General features: G+C 35.0%; 1 protein-coding gene across 8 annotated transcripts in view; it reads right to left on the bottom strand.

Annotated features, from left to right (window-relative positions):
• Positions 1-22840, bottom strand: part of DLG1 (discs large MAGUK scaffold protein 1) — a 275660-nt gene that overhangs the window by 92566 nt on the left and 160254 nt on the right. For all 8 annotated transcript variants that reach the window (XM_081300853.1, XM_081300858.1, XM_081300857.1 and 5 more), the window contains 2 exons: positions 22167-22303; positions 15912-16056 (listed from right to left, as the gene is read on the bottom strand). In XM_081300853.1, coding sequence (XP_081156979.1) covers positions 15912-16056; positions 22167-22303 — 282 coding nt within the window. The remainder of the gene's footprint in view (positions 1-15911; positions 16057-22166; positions 22304-22840) is intronic.

Genomic DNA, 22840 nt, shown 5'->3' on the forward strand with positions numbered 1-22840 from the left:
AGCGGCACAATTCACAATAGCTAGACTGTGGAACCAACCTAGATGCCCCTCAATAGATGAATGGATAAAAAAAATGTGGCATCTATACACAATGGAGTATTATGCAGCACTAAGAAATGACAAAATCATAGAATTTGCAGGGAAATGGATGGCATTAGAGCAGATTATGCTAAGCGAAGCTAGCCAAGCCCTAAAAAACAAATGCCAAATGTCTGCTTTGATATAAAGAGAGCAACTAAGAACAGAACAGGAAGGAAGAGCATGAGGAAAAGACTACAGTAAACAAAGACGAATGGGGGGAGAGAAACGGAGAGAGAAGGGAAAGCATACGGAAATGGTAGGAGACCTTCAATGATACATAAAATTATAAGAGGTCATGAGGGGCAAGGGGGAGGGAAAAATAGGGAGAGAATTGAACAACAGCAGGGGAGGTAGAGAGGGAAGATGGGAGGGGAGGGGAGGGGAGGGGGGATAGTAGGGGATAGGAAAGGTAGCAGAATACAACAGTCACTAATATGGCATTATGTAAAAATGTGAATATGTAACAGATGTGATTCTGCAATCTGTATTTGGGGTGAAAATGGGAGTTCAAAACACAATTTGAGTCAAATGTATGAAAGATGATATATCATGAGCTATGTAATGCTTTAAATAATCAATAAAAAATATATTACTAGAAATCAACATTTATTATATAGTTATAATAAAGGGAGTGTGATATTGGTGGAAGAAGAAATAGATCAATGAAAAATAGGTCTAGAAACATAATATATTGTCACTTAAGATATAATAAAAGTACCAATGCAATTCAGAGCCCAAAGGTGATCTTTTTAATAAAGGATGCTGGATCATTCAGATATCTGTATGAAAAAAAATCTCATGTTATTCGTAACAAATAAAATAAAAATGAATCAAATCTAAATGTCTGAATAAAACTTCTAAAGTCTTCTCAATGACCTTGGGACAGAGAATGATTCCAATGAGTTTTACGAAAAGCAGGAATCAGGAAAGAGAAGATTGATAAATTGACTTGATTAAAATTAAGAAATTTTATTCACCAAAAAGGAAACAGAAACACAAACTGGGTGAACATATTTGCAATAGATATAATTGATTAGAGTTTCTTTTTGAATACATAACACTTCCTTCAAATCAATAAGAAAAAAACAGTCAAAACTATTTAAAGCATAGAAAGAAATCAACAGGGCTGGAGATGTAGCTCAGTGTCAAGAGTGCTTGCCTAGCATGTGTGAGACTCTGGGTTCAATTCTCAGCACCACATAGAAATAAATAAAACACGGATCCATTGATAATGAAAAAAATTTTTAAAGTAGGAAAGAATTCAACAGACACTACAGATGACAGTCAAAACAATATGCACAAGGAGTAGTGCTAAATACCATTAGTCACTGGGAATAATCAGAATTAAATAAATAATAAATAAATAAATTATATGTATCATAGTACATATTCATAATATCTATAACTAAAAAGACTGACTATACCAAATATTGGTGAAGATGTAGAAAACTGCAATATAAACTGTTTCCAAACTTGGGAAACTGTTTTAACAGTATTGATTGAAGACAAAATAAATGTCTGTGATATAACACAGCAATCTCCCTCCAAAGGAAATGTGTGCATATGTCCAATAATATTTAAAAATGTCCATTGCAGCTATATTCAGACCCAATGGTAAAATGGAAATTTTTTTGTATATTCATAAAACAGAATAATTTATAGCAATAAAAACCAAAACACTTGATTGAAAATAACCTTTGAGTAAAAGCCGTAAGATACAAGAGTACAAGCTATACAAAACATTTAAGAACAAGTAGATCTAAGTATCTGCATGTAATGCACGCATCCATAGACATATATATATCTCACTAAAAAGAGGCAGAATTATTGTCTGAGATTCAAGTGTTACCTCTGGAGTGGGAATACTGATTAAGGGGCTTGACAAATGAGCAAGGCCCTAAGCAACTTAGTGAGACTCTTTCTCAAAAAATAAATAGGCTGGGCATGGTGGCGCGCGCCTGTAATTCCAACAGCTCAGGAGGTTGAGGCAGGAGGATGAAGAGTTTAAAGCCAAGCCTCAGCAATGGTGAGGCCCTGTCTCTAAATAAAATACAAAATAGATGTAGCTCAATGGCCGAGTGCCCCTGAGTTCAATTCCTGTATCAAATAAATAAATAAATAAATAAATAAATAAATAAATAAATAAATAAATACATGAAGCTGGGAATGGAATGTAGCTCAGTAGTAAAGTGTTCCTGGGTTCAATAACCAGTAATAAAAGAAGAGAAAAAAAAAAAAAAGAAGGGACTTGAGCCTTCTGGGGTGCTATAAATATTTAATAAGATGGTTACAAAGGTACAGGCATTATGCAAAAAATATCATTAAGCTGAAGTCTGAAAAAATGTGTCCCTTTCCAAATGTCAAGATTTTCTTCATTTAAAAATTAAAGGAAAAAAGTACTGACAGATAATTCAAATTATACCTAACATAATAATTTGGGAATGGATAAGAGACTGGTTGAAGAAGTGTTGAGATTTTACCAATTAAGAAGGAAGGGTCAAAAGACTGGAAGATACGTGTAAGAAAATGAGTATCATTACAAACTATGGATAAATGGAAATATAAATTCATGGATAGAAAAGCCCAATATGATAAAGATGTCAGTTCTCTCTAACAAAAATCTTGCATGCGATTTGATTATTTTATACATTATATATATGTTCCGAATTATCACATAGTACCCCATCTGTTATGGTTTGATCTGGAATGTCCACTAAAAGCTCATATGTTGAAAACGTGGTCTCCAATGCAGCAAGATTGAGAAGCAGGGTTTTAGGGAAGGAATGAATCATGGAATGAATCATGAGGGCTCCGGAGAGCTGAACAGACTATGTTGGAGGAAGAAGGTCACTAGTGTGTGCCCTGGAAGGGTTTATTTTTTCCTGCCCATCTCCTCTGCTTCTAGGTTGCCAAGAGCTGAAAAGCTTTCCTCTGCCACATCCTTCTATCATGATGCTTCTGCCTAGGAGCTGGCTAACTGAACCTCTGAAACCATGAGTCAAAATAAATCTTTCCTCCACTAAGTTGATCCTGTCAGGTATTTTGGTCAGAGTTGAGGAAAAGTTAGCTAATAGGCAATATATATTATATCCAATTATTGTGCATTAAAAATATAAAAGATCTTATAGAACCAACATTGTAATTAAGTGAAAAATAAAAGCTAACGTAATGGCAAAACCATTCTTATTACCTTAATTTAAAAGTCCCCCCCCCTAAGTAAAAAACAAGGAAAGTCGACATCCCCTACCAAGTAATGGTGTAGTTTTAATTTGCATTTCTCTTATCATGAGTAGTCTAAGTACCATTTCTTAAATAAAGGACTTTCAGTACTCCTAGTTTTCTATTTGGGTATATTTCTTTCCTTTTTTAATATGAAGAAGTTCTTTACATAGTAGGAAAACTATGATATTAAATTTTAAAAAGGAGCAATATTTGGAGTTATTTTGACTGTCTCTCTGTACTCGTATGAGATAAAGAACATTATAGCAGAAAGAAAACTTCAGACCAATATCTCTAATGAATATAGATGCAAAAATCCTCAATAAAATCTTGGCAAATCAGATGCAAAAACATATCAGAAAGATCAAGTGGGATTCATCCCTGGGATACAAGGTTGGTTCAACATATGGAAATCAATAAATGTAATTCATCACATCAATAGACTTAAAGATAAGAACCACATGATCATCTCGAAAGATGCAGAAAATACAAAATACAGCACCCCTTTATGTTCAAAACACTAGAAAAACTAGGGATAACAGGAACTTATCTCAACATTGTAAAAGCTATCTACGCTAAGCCTCAGGCCAACCTCATTCTAAACAGAAAAACTGAAGGCATTCCCTTTAAAATCTGGAACAAGACAGGGATGCCCTCTCTCACCACTTCTATTCAACATAGTTCTTGAAACACTGGCCAGAGCAATCAGACAGATGAAAGAAATTAAAGGAATAACTATAGAAAAAGAACAACTTAAACTTGCATTATTTGCTGATGATATGATTCTACACCTAGAAGACCCAAAAAACTCTACCAAGAAACTTCTAGAACTAGTAAATGAATTCAGCAAAGTAGGATATGGGTAGGATATAAAATCAACACCCATAAATCAAAGGCATTCCTGTATATCAGTGACAAATCCTCTGAAAAGGAAATTAGGAAAACTACCCCATTGACAATATCCTAAAAACAAACAAACAAACAAACAAAAAAACAAACAAAAAAAAACAAAAAACAACTTTGAAATCAACATAACAAAAGACGTGAAAGATCTACACAATGAAAACTACAGAATGCTAAAGAAAGAAATTAAAGAAGACCTTAGAAGATGGAAAGATCTACCTTGCTCATGAATTGGCAGAATTAATATTATTAAAATGACCATATTACCAAAAGCACTATACAGATTCAATGCAATTCCAATCAAAACCCAAAGGAATTCCTCACAAAAATAGAAAAAGCAATTTTGAAATTCATCTGGAAAAATAAGAGACCCAGAATAGCTAAAGCAATTCTAAGCAGGAAGAGTGAAACAGGTGGTATCACTATAACAGATCTTAAACTATTCTACAGAGCAATAGTAACAAAAACAGCAAGGTACTGGCACCAAAACAGGCTGGTGGGCCAATGGTACAGGATAGAGGACACAGAGACTAACCCACAAAACTACAACTACCTCATATTACACAAAAGTGCTAAAAGCATGCACTGGAGAAAGGATCGCATCTTCAACAAATAGTGCTGGGAAAACTGGAAATCCATATGCAACAAAATGAAATTGAATCCCTATCTCTCACCACGCACAAAAATTAACTCAAAATGAATCAAGGATCTAGGAATTAAACCGGAGACTCTGCGTCTAATAGAAGAAAAAGTAGGCCCTAATCTCCATCACGTTGGGCTAGGCCCCAATTTCCTTAATAAGACACCTATAGCACAAGAATTAAAACCAAGAATCAACAAATGGGATGAATTCAAACTAAAAAGTTTTTTTCTCAGCAAGAGAAATAATATGTGATGTAAATAGGGAGCCTACATCCTGGGAACAACTTTTTACCCCTCACACATCAGATAGAGCTCTAATCTCTAGGGTATCAAGGAACTCAAAAAACTAAACACACACACACACACACACACACACAAAACAAAAACAAATAACTAACCCAATCAACAAATGGGCCAAGGACCTGAACAGACACTTCTCAGAAGAGGATATACAATCAATCAACAAATGCAATCAGAGAAATGCAAACTAAAACTACTCTAAGATACCATCTTACTCCAGTAAGAATGGCAGCCATGATGAAGACAAACAACAATAAATGCTGGCGAGGATGCAGAGAAAAAGGTACACTCATACACTGCTGGTGGGACTACGAATTGGTGCAGCCAATTTGGAAAGCAGTATGAAAATTCCTTGGAAAACTGGGAATGGAACCACCATTTGACCCAGCTATCCCTCTTCTCGGACTATACCAAAAAGACTTAAAAACAGCATACTACAGGAACACAGCCACATCAATGTTTACAGCAGCACAATTCACAATAGCTACACTGTGGAGCCAACCCAGATGCCCTTCAATGGATGAATGGATTTTAAAAATGTGGCATATATATACAGTGGAATATTACTCAGCATTAAAAAATAACAAGATCATGGCATTTGCAGGGAAATGGATGGCATTAGAGCAGATCATGCTAAGTGAAGTTAGCCAATCCCCCCAAAACAAATGCCAAATGTCTTCTCTGATATAAGGGGGGTGACTCAAAATGGGGAAGAGAGGAAGAGCATGGGAAGAAGATTACCTCTACATAGGGAAGAGGGGTGAGAGGGAAAGGGAGGGAGAAAGGGAATTGCATGGATGGTGGAAGGAGACCCTCATTGTTATACAAAATACGTGTATGAAGATGTGAGGGGAAAAAAAAAAGAATAGTGTTACCCTAGATTAGGGAGAGAGAAGTGGTGGGAGGGGAGGGGAGGGATTGGGGAGATAGGAAGGATAGTAGAAAGAAATAGACATTATTATTACTGTGTGTATATATGTGAATGCATGACCAATGTGATTCTGCAACCTGTATACTCAGAAAAATGAGACATTATATCCCATCTGATTCAAATGTATGATATATCAAGGTCATTGTACTGTCATGTGTAACTAACTAAAACAAATTTTAAAAAAAGAACATTATAGCATGTTTGTGTGCTCACGGTAAATAATCCAAGAGAGAGAATGTGATTATGTAAGTAGATGAGACAGCTAAATCCCCAAAAAAGGCAAAAAAGATTTTGGGAATTGGGAAAGCAAAATTCATGAAAAAGAAGAGATTCAATATACAAATTGAAGACCTCTTTTTCCATAGGAACAGTAATAGTTATTCCATTATAAAACAAGGAAAAGCAGAATTTGGGGTAAAAAAGGTATTTACACAGATATATTTGAAAAGAGAAGAATAAGGAATTTCTCTTGAAGGCCATCAGCTATGACTGAGGAGTTGGATGGCAAGTGAAAGAGGTTTGAGGAATCACCGAGAAATAGAATGACTTAGGCAAGAGCAAGGCTCCACCTAAGATTAATGGGCATAATTAAAAGACAGCACAAATTTGTGTTGTTCTCCAGTCACATTCTGCTTTCAGGGAGTAGGAATGGATAAGATAAGAGTCTGGTTGAGAAGTGTTGAGATTTTGCCAAGTAAGAAGGAAGGGTCAAAAGACTGGAAGATATGTGTATGAAAATGAGTATCATTACAAACCATGGAATCTGTGCTAAGTAAAACATGAAAACTGAGATGTAAGGAGGCAACAAAGTGATATCAAATGGTGGAAGGTCAAAATGAGACTACACTGGTAGTTAGAGCAGGGGTAAATGAATTGATGAGTGTAGATAGAGAGTGGGATAATTTAAACTGATATTTTTGAGATGATGAAGGTATTGGTAATTATAGATAAGGTCTAAAGTATCATGTTGGAAGAAAGCACCTAAGCTGAAATGGAGGGCAAGATAGTTAGGAAGAGATCAAGAAATCAAAAAGCCAGCGTTTTGAATGAATCATTAGTGTGGACTTTGGCTATCACTAGAAATGATAATGTGATAAAAGTAGCAAGAAAACAATGGTCTTGCACTCAAATATCAGTAACTAAAGCCTAAACCTTGAGGAGGACACCAAGCAATTACAATATAAGGAATAGACAATAAGTTGATGATCTGATAACAAGGGCTTCAGGAAAGTTAACAGGTAAAAATCATTTATGTAAAAAATTATAAACACAAATGCTTTAGAAGGCCCAAACAAAACCTTCAAGTATTGCATATAAAGAAAAGACTTAGCCTGTCCAAGATCCGCCTTTGCCAACCTGCCCAGGACCCAGGTCCAGGGTAGGTCCGGGTCTGTCATCTACTCTCCCTGCCCCCAAATGGGAGCCCAAGCCTAACCCACTTCCATCTAGGGACACTGCAGACATCACCGAAGTCTTCCCCACATAGTAGCTCTACCTTTCAACTACAAAGAGGGCCTAGAAGCAGCTGTATCTTGGAGCAGGCCTCCCAAACCAGTGTAAAGCCTACCATTTCAGTCCCATCTCTGAAAGATGTTGCATCTATCTTGGGGCACCTCCACTGCTATCTTGAGTTACCGCTACTATTGCTGCCACCATCTTTAGTTGCAGTAGCATCCACTGTGTGACACCTGCAGGGTCTGGAGGCCCAGCAGCAAGGTGAGGTACAGATAATCTGCACAGATACTATAAGATTATAGGGTAGAAAATGTAATATCTCAGATCCACACTGCAAAAAGGGAAGACATGTAAACAACATGAAAAAACAAGGGAGGAAAGTGCCCCAAACAAATCAGGATACTACAAAAACAGATCCCAGGACAGCAAAGTTGATGAAATGTCAGAGAAGGAGGTCAGAATGTTCATAATTAAAATGATCTGTGAATTAAAGAATGACCTAAATTAGCAAATACAGGCAAAAATTGATCACTCCAACAAAAAGATAAAAAACCAATCAGAAATTTTTGAAATGAAGGAAACAAACCAAATAAAAAACTCAATAGAAAGTATCACCAACAGACTAGAACACTTGGAAGACAGAAGATCAGATAATGAAGACAAAGTATACAATCTGGAAAATAAAGTTGACCACACAGTGAAGATAGTAAGAAACCATGAACAGAACATCAAATGGGATAGCATCCAAAGATCAAATCTAAGAGTTATTGGGATGGAGGAAGACACAGAGTTTCAAACCAAAGGAATGCACAAGCTCTTCAATGAGATAATATCGAAAAATTTCCCAAACATGAAGATTGAATTGTAAAATCAAATACAAGAAGCTTACAGGACACCAAATACACAAAATCACAACAGATCTACACCAAGGCACATTATAATGAAAATGTCTAGGATACAGATTAAGGATAGAATCTTAAAGGCTGCAAGAGAAAGGAATTGGATCACATATAGGGGGAGACCAATTCATACCTCAGCAGATTTTTCAACCCAGACCCTCAAAGCCAGGAGATCATAGAACAACATATACCAAGCTCTGAAGAAAATGGATGTCAACCAAGAATCTTATATCCAGCAAAATTAAGCTTTAGATCTGATGATGAAATAACAATCTTCCATGATAAACAAAAGTTCAAAGAATTTACAACTAGAAAGCCTGCACTACAGATCATCCTCTGCAAAATATTTCAAGAAGAGAAAATGAAAATCAGCAGAGGGAGGTATTACACTAAAGGAAAAACTAATCAAAGGAGAAACCAAGTCAAGTTAAATACCAAAAATAAACAATAATGTCTGGGAATACAAATCATGTCTCGATAATAATCCTGAATGTTAATGGCATAAACTTACCAATCAAAAGACATAGACTTGCAGATTGGATTAAAAAAAGATCCAATAATATGCTGCATCCAAGAGACTCATTTCATAGGAAAAGACAGCCACAGACTGAAGGGGAAAGACTGGGAAAAATCATATCACTCACATGGACTGTGGAAGCAAGCAGGGGTTTCCATCCTCATATCAAATAAAGTAGACTTCAAGCTAAAGTTAATCAAAAAGGATAAAGGACACTACATACTGCTCAAGGGAACCATACACCAACAAGACATAACAATTATAAATATATAGGCCCCAAACAATGGAGCATCTACGTTCATCAAACAAACACTTCTCAAGATCAAGAGTCAAACAGACCACAACACAACAATTCTAGATGACTTTAACACACCTCTTTTACCACTGGATAGATCTTCCAAACAAAAGCTGAACAAAGAAATTATAGTACTCAATAATGCAATCAATAACTTACACTTAACTGACTTGTATAGAATATTTCATCCTTCAACAAGCGAATACACATTCTTCTCAGCAGGACATGGATCCTTCTCTAAAATAGACCACACATTGGACCACAAAGCAACTCTTAGCAAATATGAAAAAGTAGAGATACTATCCTGCATTCTATTGGATGATAATGAAATGAAAATAGAAAACATGATAAAATAAAAAATAAAAGCTACTCCAACACCTGGAGACTAAACAATATGCTACTGAATGAACAACGGGTTGCAATAGACATCAAGAAGGAGATTAAAAAATTCTTAGAGGTAAATGAGAATACTGATACAACATACTAAAATCTCTGGGACACTAAGAAGGCAGTACTAAGAGGAAAATTTATTTCATGGAGTTCATTCCTTAAAAGAAGAAAAAGTCACCAAATAAATGACCTAACATTACGTCTTAAAGCCCTATTAAAAAGAAGAACAAACAAACACCAAAATTAGAAGAAGACAGGAAATTTTGAAAAAATTGACAAAACAAAAAGTTGGTTCTTTGAAAGAATAAATTAAATTGACAAACCCTTAGCCATGCTAACGAAGAGAAGAAGAGAGAAAGGAAACTCAAATTACTAAAACACATGATGGAAAAGGAAATATCACAACAGACACTATATAAATATAGAAGATAATTAGAAATTATTTTGAAAATTTGTACTCCAATAAAATAGAAAATATCAAAGGCTTCGAAAAATTTCTAGAGTCATATGATTTGCTCAAAATGAATCGGATATACAAAATTTAAACAGATCAATTTCAAATGATGAAACAGAAGATGCCATCAAAAGCCTACCAACAAAGAAAAGGCCAGGACCAGATGGATACATGGCTGAGTTCTACAATACCTTTAACGAAGAATTAATACCAATACTCCTTAAATTATGTGGTGAAATAGAAAAAGAGGGAGCACTTCCAAACTCATTCTATGAGGCCAGTATCACCCTGATTCTAAAACCAGGCAAACACACATGAAAGAAAGAAAACTTCAGACCAATTTCTCTAATGAACATAGAAGCAAAAATTCTCAATAAAATTCTGAGAAATTGAATAAAAAACATATCAAAAAAACAATGGGCCATGATCAGGTGGGGCTCATCCCAGGGATGCAAGGTTGGTTCAACATACGGAAATCAAAAAATGTAATTCATCACATCAATAGACTTAAAGAACCATATGATCTTCTCAATAGATGCAGAAAAAGCATTTGACAAAATATAGTACCTCTCCATGTTCAAAACACTAGAAAAATTAGGGGTAACAGGAACATCTGTCAACATCATAAAAGCTATCTATGCTAAACCCCAGGACAACATCATTCTAAAATGGAGAAAAACTGGAAGCATTCCTTCTAAAAATTGGAACAAGACAGGAATGCCCTCTTTCACCACTTCTATTTAACATAGTTCTTGAAACACTGGCCAGAGCAATTAGACAGATGAAAGAAATTAAAGGGATATAAATAGGAAAAGGAAAAACTCAAATAGCGCTATATGCCAATGATATGATTCTGTACCTAGAAAACCCCAAAAATTTCACCAGAAAACTTCTAGAACTAATAAATGAATCCAGCAAAGTAGTAGAATACAAAATCAACATCCATAAATCGAAGGCATTTCTGTAAATCAGTGACAAATCCTCTGAAAGGGAAATGAGAAAAACTATCCCATTTACAATAGCCTTAAAAATAAAATAAAATAAAGTAAAATACTTGGGAATCAACTTAATGAAATACCTCTACATTGAAAACTACAGAATGATAAAGAAAGAAATTAAAGAAGACCTTAGAAGATGCAAAGATCTACCTTGTTTTTGGATAGGCAGAATTAATATTGTCAAAATGACCATACTACCAAAAGCATTATACAGATTTAATGCAATTCCAATCAAAATCCCAATGACATTCCTCATAGATAGAAACAGAAAACGAAGTCATGGGCTGGGATTGTGGCTCACTGGTAGAGTGCTCGCTTAGCATGCATGAGGCACTGGGTTCAATCCTCAGCACCACATAAATATAAAGATATTGTGCCAACCTAAAAAACTAAAAAATAAATATTAAAAAAAAAAGATGTCATGAAATTCTTCTGGAAAAATAAGAGACCCAGAATACCTAAAGGAATCCTTTGCAAGAAGCATGAAGCAGGTGGTATCACTATGCCAGAACTTAAACTATCCTACAGAGCAATAGTAACAAAAACAGCATGATATTGGCACCAAAATATGAAATTGAAACAGAAGAAACAACTGAAAAAAATTGACAAAACAAAAAGTTGGTGCAGAATAGAGGACACAGAGACCAACCCACATAACTACAATTATCTTACATTAGACAAATGCACCAAAAACATACATTGGAGAAAAGATATCCTCTTCAACAAATAGTGCTGAGAAAACTGGAAATCCATATGCAACAAAATGAAATTAAAACCCTATCTCTCAACATGCACAAAACTCAACTCAAAGTGGATCAAGGACCTAGGAATTAAACCAGAAACCTTGCACCTAATCTCTATCATGTTGGATTAGGCCCCAACTTCCTCAATAAGACTTCTATAGCACAAGAATTAAAATCAAGAATCAATAAATGGGACAGATTCAAACTAAAAAGATTCTTCTCAGCAAAAGAAACAATCAGTGAGGTGAACAGAAATCCTGTATTTTGGGCACAAATTTTTACCACATGCACATCAGATAAAGCAGTAATCTCTAGAATATATAAAGAACTCTAATACCAAAAAAAAAAAAAAAAAACAAAACCCAAAAAAACAAACAACCAACAACAACAACAACAACAACAACAAAAACCCAAATAACCCAATCAATACATGGGTCAAGGAATTAAACAGACACTTCTCAGAAGAGGACATACAATCAAATAACAAATATATGAAAAAATGTTCAACATCTCTAGCAATTAGAGAAATGCAAATAAAAACTACTCTTAAGATTTCAGCTTATTCCAGTCAGAATGGCAGCTATTAAGAATATAAACAACAGTAAGTAAGTATTGGTGAGGATGTGGGGAAAAAGGCACACTCATATATTGCTAGTAGGACTGCAAAACAGTGCAGCCAATATGAAAGGCAGTATGGAGATTCCTTGGAAAACTGGGAATGGAACCACCATTTGACCCAGGTAGCCCCCTCCTCATTCTATACCCAAAGGACTGAAAAACAGCATACAACAGGGACACAGCCAAATCAATGTTTACAGCAGCACAATTTATATAGCTAAACTGTGGAACCAACCTAGATGCCCTTCAGTAGATGAATGCATAACCAAAATGTGGTATATATACACAATGGAATACTATTCAGCATTAGAAGAGAATAAAATCATGGCATTTGCAGGTAAATGGATGGAGTTAGAGAATATAAATGCTAAGTCAAGTTAGCCAACCCCAAAAAACAAATGCAGAATGTTGTCTCTGATACAAGGATGCTGATTCATAATGGGGTTCTGGAAGGGGAGCATGGGAGGATTAAATAAACTCCAGATAGAGCTAAGGGGAGGAAGGGAAGGGGGAGGGGGTTTGGGGGTAAGAAAGACGGTGGAATGAGATGGACATCATTACTGTAAGTACATATATGAAGGCACGAATAGTGTGAATATACTTTACATACAACCAGAGATATGAAAAATTGTGCTCTATATTAATAATATGAATTCTGACATATATAACAAATTAGAATAAAAAATTGCAATGGAAAAATGGAAAGGAAAAAAAGATGGGTCCACATATAACTAAAAAATAAATATTAAAAAACAACAAACAGGGCTGGGGTTGTGGCTCAGTGGTAGATGCATTAGGCTCTGGGTTTGATCCTCAGTACCACATAAAAATAAAAAATAAAGATATTGTGTGTCCACCTTAAAAAAAAATCTAAAAAAATAAATATTAAAAAAAAAAAAACCAGACTGGGGATGTGGCTCAAGCGGTAGCATGCTCGCCTGACATGGGGTGCTGGGTTCGATCCTCAACACCATATAAAGATAAAGATATTGTGTCCGCCTAAAACTAAAAAATAAAAGCAAACAAATAACCCCCCCCCCAAAAAAAAATAAACAGATTGGAAGAATGCAATAAAATTCATAATTGTAGTTGCTGAGGAAGTGAAAGTAAAATATAATAAACTAGCAAGGTGAACTGCAAACTTTTTCATAATGTTCTATTCATTTAATAATAGAAACAACAACAAAGAAATAAATATCAAGCTTTTGCCCTTATGACAGATAACCAATCATTAATCACACTTTAGAACTAGTTCTACCATTTTTTAAATGTTATGCTATTTTACATAAAAGGATAATTCAATATAAAATGACTTTTTTTCTGTTTAACATATTAATTAAAGAAGCAGCATGACTATTTGTATGTTTGGTCATAATTAGGGCACTCTTTTCTCAATTTGTGAAACAACTATCCCAAATGTGCATGTGGCTGTCTTGAAGAGACAATATTCAGAATAAGACTGATACTTGAATCAGATTCTTACTAGAATTACTGCATCTTTAATAACAACAACAAAAAAAATACAAAGTCCTTATATGAAGTGCATGTGTAGGACAAAGGATATGTGAGAATTTCAAATGGGTTGCATTCAAATTGACTAGCATGCTTTGACTTGCCTTCGACATAAAAGAAGTACAAGATCTCTGTCCATTAGAAAGGATAATTCTATTAAGAAAATAATTCGTTATACTTGAGTAATTAAATCAATGAGCAGATAACAAAGATGAATTATTGGGGGACAGTAAATAGATTTCATAATATAATTTGTATTTACTTTATAATGATTAGTGGTGATAACAAATCTTAATCATTTAAAAGTAAAAATACTATCATTTACAAAAATCACAACTAAAAAAGGGAATACACAAAAGGAAATTACAAAGTACATTTAAGATATTTACTATTCATGGGTTCTTTTAACATTAATTCAATGTGTAGAACATATAATGCTTCCATTTTCCAGTTAACACGACCCTATTAAAATACATTTAAATCTCATCTCAGCTTATACATTTAAAAATACTCAAAATCAGGGAAGAAACTTGCACATAAGTACTTTAATAACAATTTGACTGTATGCAACACAACTGGGCTGCATGCAATAAACAATACACTAGAAGCTTAAAGTACAAACATAGTACTTATACACACACACACACACACACTGGGGATTGAACTGAGGGGCACTCAATCACTGAGCCACATCCCCAAACCCATTTTGTATTTTATTTAGAGACAGGGTCTCAATGAGTTGCTTAGCACCTCACTTTTGCTAAGGCTGGCTTTGAATTCGTGATCCTCCTGCTTCAGTCTCCCAAGCCTCTGGGATTACAGAGCTATCATGCCCGGCCATAGTACTTTCTTTCTAATGTACTGAGAGAACAGGAAATCCCTTAACTTCTGGAACTACTGAAAAGCAGTGATTCTCAAAGTGCAGTCCATGGACCACTGAGCTACATCCCCAATCCCTTCTTTTCTATTTTGACTATCTTTTATTTTCTATTTTTAATTGCCTTGGCTAGAATTTCCATAAAACATTGAATAGAAGTTGTAGTCTATCTTTCCAGGAAGAAGCATCAGAATTAGTCTTGTTAATAAACTTTCTGTGCTCGTGCCCAAAACTATTAGAACAGTACAACAATCAGCATCATTTGCAAATTCCCTTTGGTGACTGTTATTTACATAGAAGCCTCAGAATCAATGCTTTAAATATTAAGCAGTAAAGGGGGAAAAGGACTACATCTTCTTATTATTAAGTTTCTCATTTAAAATAGATTTTTAAAAAATTATTAGATTAAAATGATTAAGAGTTCTTTTAAGGGGCTGGGGATGTGGCTCAAGCGGTAGCGCGCTCGCCTGGCATGCGTGCGGCCCGGGTTCGATCCTCAGCACCACATACCAACAAAGATGTTGTGTCCACCGAGAACTAAAAAATAAATATTAAAAATTCTCTCTCTCTCTCTCTCTCTCCTCTCTCACTCTCTTTTAAAAAAAAAGAGTTCTTTTAAAATTTTATAATTTTTTTTTTTTGAGAGAGAGAGAGAGAGAGAGAGAGAGAATTTTTTAATATTTATTTTTTAGTTTTTGGCGGACACAACATCTTTATTTGTATGTGATGCTGAGGATCGAACCCAGCGCCGCTTGCATGCCAGGCGAGCGTGCTACCGCTTGAGCCATATCCCCAGCCCTACAATGTTTGAATGTTATTACACTGAGAACATTTCATCTGAAGAAATAAGATAAATGTGGTATATATGTGTAATAAGAATTATAATGCAAAAAATCACAAAAAAACCCAAAGTACATGTATGAAAACATGAATTGGTGTGAACATACTTCATATACAAAGATATGAAAAATTGTGCTCCACATGTGTAATAAGAATTGTAATGCATTCTGCTGTCATGTATTTAAAAAAATAAAATCAATTAAAAAAATTTTAGCAAGCTTAAGCAAACAGACTTACAGTTGGTGATATCAGGTGGTGCATAGCCATCGTTTATATACATACTTGTTGGTTTTGCCACTTTCAAAAAAACAAAATCAGACGTGTTCTTTAAGGCAGTTACTGCTTCTTCATGAGTAACTTCTTCTAAGCATACGCTATTCACCTAAAAGAAAATCCCAAGAGATACTTATTTTTTAAAAACATTTTCTATTGCTTTAGTTAAAAAAAATTACATGAAAATATAGGGGAAACTGGGAGTGATTTAAGGAAAACAAAGTATGCTATATAGAAAGAAAATACCCATCTTTACTGTCCATATCATCACAAAGTTTTTTTTTTTTTAATATATCTATTATAGTTTGAATATGAGGTGCCCTCTAAAAGCGCTTGTGCTAATGCAGGAATATTAAGAGGTAAAATGATTAGATTATGAGAGTTGTAAACGAACTGGTCCATCCTAGTGTGAATGGACTAACGGGGTAGTAACTGTAGGCAGGCGGGGGGTGGCTTGAGTAGGTAGGTCACTGGGGGCATGCTTTGGAAACGTTCATCTCCTGTGGCCCTTACTCTCTCTCTCTCACTTTCTCTTTCTGGCCACCACAAGCAGAGTAGCTCTGCCATGGTTTTCTGTCTCATCTCAGGCCCAGGATAATGGAGTTGGTCAACCATGGAGTGAACACCTCTGAAACTGTGAGCCAAAATAAACTTTTCCTCCTCTAAGCTGTTCTTGTCAGAAATTTTGGTCACTGTTATTTTGAAAATACACAAAAAATTATAATGAAATAGCCAATCTTGATTTCAGCCACTAGTCTTTTTATTCCACCAGCCTCAACCTCCTCTTAGGCATTCATGAATATAATGTGTATGGGTACATTTTAGGTTTTTTTCCTTTTTTGAACAAATGAGACCATATTACAACTTATGCTCTGTAAATGGATTTAAAAAAAATTTTTTTTAGTTGTAGATGGACATAATACCTTTATTTTATTTATTTATTGTTATGTGGTACTGAAGATCGAACCCAGTGCCTCATACGTGTGAGGCAAGCTTTGTACCACTGAGCTACAACCCCAACCCCCTGCAAATGGATTTTTAATATTTTAGTTATTTATTTTTATAAGGATCGAACTCAGGGACTTGCACATGTGAGGCAAGGCTCTATTGCTGAGCCACAACCCCAGCCCCGGATTTTTAATAATAAGTACAGTAGAGACTGTTCCACATTGGGACACAGAATTACTACCTTAAAAAACAAAACTGTTGCACAGTTCTCTATTGTGTGTTTATACCATAATTTATTAAATCATTCTCAGATTGATATTTAAATTTTTTCTCCTAAATGGCTTTAGTAAATTTACATTTACTATTACAGAACGTGGGAATGTCCATTCATTTATACCTCTGCCAACACTGAATATAAAATGATGTGTGTGCTCTGTACATCAGTTATATTTAATTTGTACTTCCATTGTTAATAGTCAAATTGAGTTGTATTTTCAATTATTTACTGACAATTCAGCTATCTTCTATATAGATATGTAACTGATTTTTAGGTACTGACACTATAAACTTGTTTATTAATTCTATTAATCTTTTTAGGACTTCCTATGTTATCTGCAAATAATACAGTTTTATATCTTCTTTCTATTCCCCCGCCCTCAAGGGCTAGGGATCAAACCCACGACTTACGCATGCTAGGCAAGTGCTCTACCACTAAGCTATATCCTCAGTGCCTTCCTTTCTATTCTGAATGTTTTATCTTTCCTGTTTTTGCTGTCCTGACTGGAATTTCTAGTATAACACTGGACAAAAGTGGTAGTTTTTCTTTCCAGTAATTTGTCCATTTCATTTAAATTATCTAAGATATTGCTGTCCAGTTGTTTATAGTACATTCTCTTATGCCCCTGTTTTCATCCTTGCTTTTAGAAATTAAGAGTCTTCTTTATTTTCTTGGACAATCTAGCTAAAAGCTTGGCAATTTGTTGATATTTTCAAAGAACCAACTTTTGGTATCGTTGATCTTGTCTATGTTTTTTCTATATCTTGTTTCATTTACTTCTGTTCTAATCTTTATTATAATAAATTTTCTTCCTTCTGCTTGCTTTAAGGTTTACATTGGTCTTTGATGCTTTTGCAACATTTTATAAGATTTACTAATGAAATAAAGCATTATCAACATTTATGTTTTAAATTATAGTGTACTAAAATATTAGTTTTAATGTATTTTTCTTTTCTCTAATTTATACCTTCATAATTGACTATAGAATTTTTAATGCTTTGACCCCAAAATTCAAATGTCATAGAAGAACTGTCAATTTTACTCAGTGATTATTAAAACTGTTTGCAAGGTTTCACCAGCATGATAATTCTAATGGTCTATACTACTATGCAAAGTGAGGACTGCCTGAATTTTTAAATATACAAATGTAGTATATTGTTAGTAGTCTTCGAGGAGCTATACTTCTTGATATTAGTATTCCTACAAAAATCTCTTCCTATACTGAATCTTGCTGGGCCACATAACTAGATTTAGCCAGAGAGATACAATAACCATGATGCAAAGAGAGGATTGATAAACGCCATTCTCTAGAGCTTGTTCTCTTGAAAAGCTCATTTTTAAGAACCCGGCCACCATCCTGTAAGAAACTCAAGCTAAACTTAAGAAGTCACTAGGGAATTAAACGCTAACAGCCCCAACTGATCTCCCAACAGGAGGAAACACTAACTTGCCCACAATATGTTTGAACCTATATGGAAGTAGATTGGCTCAGGTGAGCGACCCCAGTTAATACCAAGTGGGAATTAAGGACAAGCTGGACCTACCAGCCCTACCCAATTTTCAGAACTGTAAGCAAATACATTATTTTTGTTATTTTAGTCATTACATTTTGAATTTTCTTAGCAGCACTGGATAACTAATTAAGAGCTGACATGATTTGCTAAGGGATTCAATGTGTAGTGTGAAAAAAGATAACCTGAAATTTTGTATTTGAGCATTTATTGCCCATTTGCCAGTTGTGACTTACAGTTTAGAAAACAGAGCCTTAGGAGTGAGCACTGATAAACAAGAGAAAATATACAAGGCCTGAGTTCTGAATTACTTCAATGTTTGGAGGTAAGGGATATGAGGAAGCACCAAAACAGGAGAGTAAGGTGTGGCTAGTAAGGTAAGAGAAATTATCAAGTTAGAGAGTGACTGCTAAGCAAAGTGAAAAAAGTATTTGGAGAAGAAGGACGGTGTGCCAAATGCCAGGTAAGTCAATTAAGATGAGGACTGAGAAGTGCATAATTTCAGAGTAATTACAAGAACAAAAGCTTCATTAAAAATGGATTCCACAGAGAATGAGAATACTGCCACGATGGTAAATCAGCACAGATTGCTGGCTCCATACGAAGAATATTGGTTCTGGAGAAATCATAAAGGAAAACTTGACAGCCATGTTAAAAAATAAAAGTGAGAAACCTAGTGGAGATAGAAAGCTGTTTAAAAACTGGAGAGTGTGTGTGTGTACACGTGCATTCATAGGCAGTGATGGTAAAAAGGTGTTTCATGTAGGGGAAAGAAAGGCAATCATAGCCGTAAGAGGATTAAGTTAGAATTCTATTATTTCCTTTTCCCCATCATTAACTTTAAAAAAAAATCCCAACAAAAATCTTTTTGCAGTATTGGACAGGATGCAGAACAAAAGAATCTTTTTGCTGGTGGAATGTAAAACTTTACAGCAGTATGGAAAACAACATTTTTTTTTTTTTTTGAGTTGTTGTTTTAAAACTACTACTATTAGGGCTGGGCATGGTGGCATACACCTGTAATCCCAGCAATTTAGGAGGCTGTGACAGGAGGATCACAAGTTCAAGGGCAGCCTCAGCAACTTGATGAGGCCCTAAGCAACTCAGTGAGAGTTACTGTCTCAAAGTAAAAAATAAAAAGAACTGGGAATATAGTTCATTGATAAAGTAGCTCCCTGGGTCTAAATCCCCAGAACCACCCCCTAATACTTCTGGTAATAAAACATCAAATGATATAATTCAAATAAACAGCCAATGAAACTCTTGCAGCAAATGCTCACCAGAATACACCGCAGCACTTTCTAGCAGAATTACTCATAATAGCAAAAAAGTGGAAATAGCTCAACCTACCACTATACTACGCCACTTTAATGAGCCTTTGCCAATTCACTTGAGCCCACATGACCTCTCGGCCTTGGGTGCTTTTTCAATGAAATGCCCTGGATACTGCTACTTTCACTTAGTCTCCTACTGTTACCAGGTCTCAGCCTCTTCTAGCTGGGTCTGGGCATGGCTGATGTGTCCCACATAGTGGGAGCACAAACAGGTCACAGGCCCAAGTCTGATCTACCTATACTACTGCAGTTCTAGCTCTTCCCTCCATTGTTGAGCTCAGGTGAAATGGTATAACACAGAAAGTGGGAGTTGACTTCCCTACCAGTGCCCAGAGGAGATGGGTAACAGAATTCAGAAATCTACTACAGGGTAGATTACAATATGTAAAACTGAAGTCTAAAGACGAAAGCCAGGAGAGACAAACAGGGGCCAGAATGTAAATTCTTCTTGCTTTTCCCTGGATGGCTAGATAAGATTTAGTGGTTCCACGCTGTCTGCCTAGAAGATTTTTCTACCTGACAAAGACATATTGTATTTTCTTAAGAAATTATAGCCAGCTTTCAAACATTCCACCTTGTATTCGCTTTCTTTCATTCTTTACTTTTCATTTTCAGTGACTCTAGTTAGCTTCTTTGAAATCAACTACTCTGAGATCAGCTCCCATATTTCTAAGAAACATGGACCAAAGAAGTTACTGATGAAGACTGAATAAACTGTGAGATAGTCACAAAGTTAAATATTATATAAAAGTGAAATAAATAAATTTCAACTCAAGGCAGAGACATGGTCAAGTCTCAGTAAGACAATATGAGTGAAAAAGTATTAGACTATATACAACAGCTTTTAAAAAAAGTTTCTAGATTCTACTAAACAAAATATTTAGACATATATGTTCAAACCATTTGTTAAGAATACTATAATTTACCACATAATCATTCCCACTGCATTAATGTGTATTTATCAGTATTCCATGTATCTTTATATCTTATACCAAAGATAGTTTTATAATTAATGATTGTAAAAGGCTAAAGAAAACATTAACGATCTTCCCTGCCCATGTGCCTGCCATGACCTTTGCACATTCTTTTTCTTTTTTTTTTTTTTTTTTAATATTTTGTTGTAGTTGTAGTTGTACACAATACCTTTATTTTATTTGGATTGAACCCAGGGTCTTCCATGTGCTAGGCGAGCGCTCTACTGCTGAGCTACAACTTCAACTCCTTTGCACATTCTTGACAGCATATCCAAAGAATGCAGACTTCTCCATAGGTTGTCTCAGTCACCACTCACAAATCTCAAGGCTATCACTCCCTCTTTTCCACCTTGCAGTACTTGGAGGGTGGTATATGAAGTGACCTTGAGGGGATCACTAGGTCACTCAGGTTGTTAGGATAATGCTTTCTTAGTTAATGACTTTAGGTGTTGGTGTTTCTCCTAATCTTGTGATGTATTTTTTTTCACTTTTGTCTTTCATTTTTGTTTTTATATTATTAATAAAATAAATGCTATCCTGTATAAAGAGAAGGTCTTTATTGTCTTTCAAGTTTGACCTGCCTTATTCAGCAGCTGCACACACTTTAACATTACAAATTGTTAAGAAATACCAGCAGACTTTTCCCTCTAAAACTTCATGTAATGGCCACACCTTGCTTTTCTGCAAAAGAAATTTGGCATAAAATCTGCAAAGTGGTAAAATAGAGTAAGAAACACAAAATTGTTGATGTTTCAGTTCTTGGGCTTAGTAATAACTTCACTAGTTTTCATTATATTATAAATAAATTATTTAAAGTAAAACAAAAGAAGGTCATACATCAAGATGACACTGCATTATAAATTTAAGGATTGTGATTAAACAATTCTGCGCATTTTTAAGCCCTTAATCCTTTAACAATGGGGGGCCACCCCTCATAGAGGGGAAGAGGGAGGGTGGGGGAAAGGAGAGGGAGAGGGAGAAAGAAATAAAAGAGATAAGTGAGGGGCTGGTAGAAGAAATGGAAATGGCAAATAAATACCAACAATCACTAAGAATCACTTTTCAGGTTTTGATAAAACACTGTTAAAATTCACTTATATAGGAATTCTAGAATCTGTCAGAAAAAAAAATATAAATCCAAATGATTTTTAAAACAATAGATTTCTTATACTTACTGCTAGAAGTTTATCTCCAATCTGAAGTTTACCATCCTTATGTGCTGCACCCCCTTCAATTATTTTGGTTACATAGATGCTATTATCTCCAGGAATATGCTGATTTCCAACACCTCCAGCAATGCTGAACCCAAGACCTGATTGGAAAACACTAGTTTAAGATTCTCATCAATAAAGGCAAAATTAAACCTAAAAACAAATGGCTGAAAATTAGAGGGTGATAATTCCATCATACTAATGACTTTTTTTTTTTAAATAGAAAATAATCTATTTATCTATCTACTCTAAAAATCCTAAGTATTTATTCTATAACCAGGGGACAATTACAAAAAGATTGCTTTTTCCCCCTGGTTCCTTCTTTAAGTCTTTTTGTAAATGGATTGTCAGTCCAAAGAGGTATTAAAAATTATGTTTTACTGTTTTTTCTTCTTAATTATGTTTGCTAATACTTTTACTATGTTCACAAGATTAAAATAATTTAGAAGAAATACAAATTCTCAGCCCTCTGTTCCTTTTCCATTTGTTGGAATTCTACTTCTTCCATGAAGCCACATGCTGGAACCAATATTCCCACTTATTTATTTCAGTTGTACGTGAACACAGTATCTTTACTTCATTTTTATGTGGTGTTGAGGATTGAACCAGGGTCTCACAAGTGTTAGGCAAGCACACTA

This window comes from Spermophilus citellus, assembly GCF_964194105.1.
Source record: "Spermophilus citellus genome assembly, chromosome: 7".
In the NCBI taxonomy this organism is placed as follows: domain Eukaryota; kingdom Metazoa; phylum Chordata; class Mammalia; order Rodentia; family Sciuridae; genus Spermophilus; species Spermophilus citellus.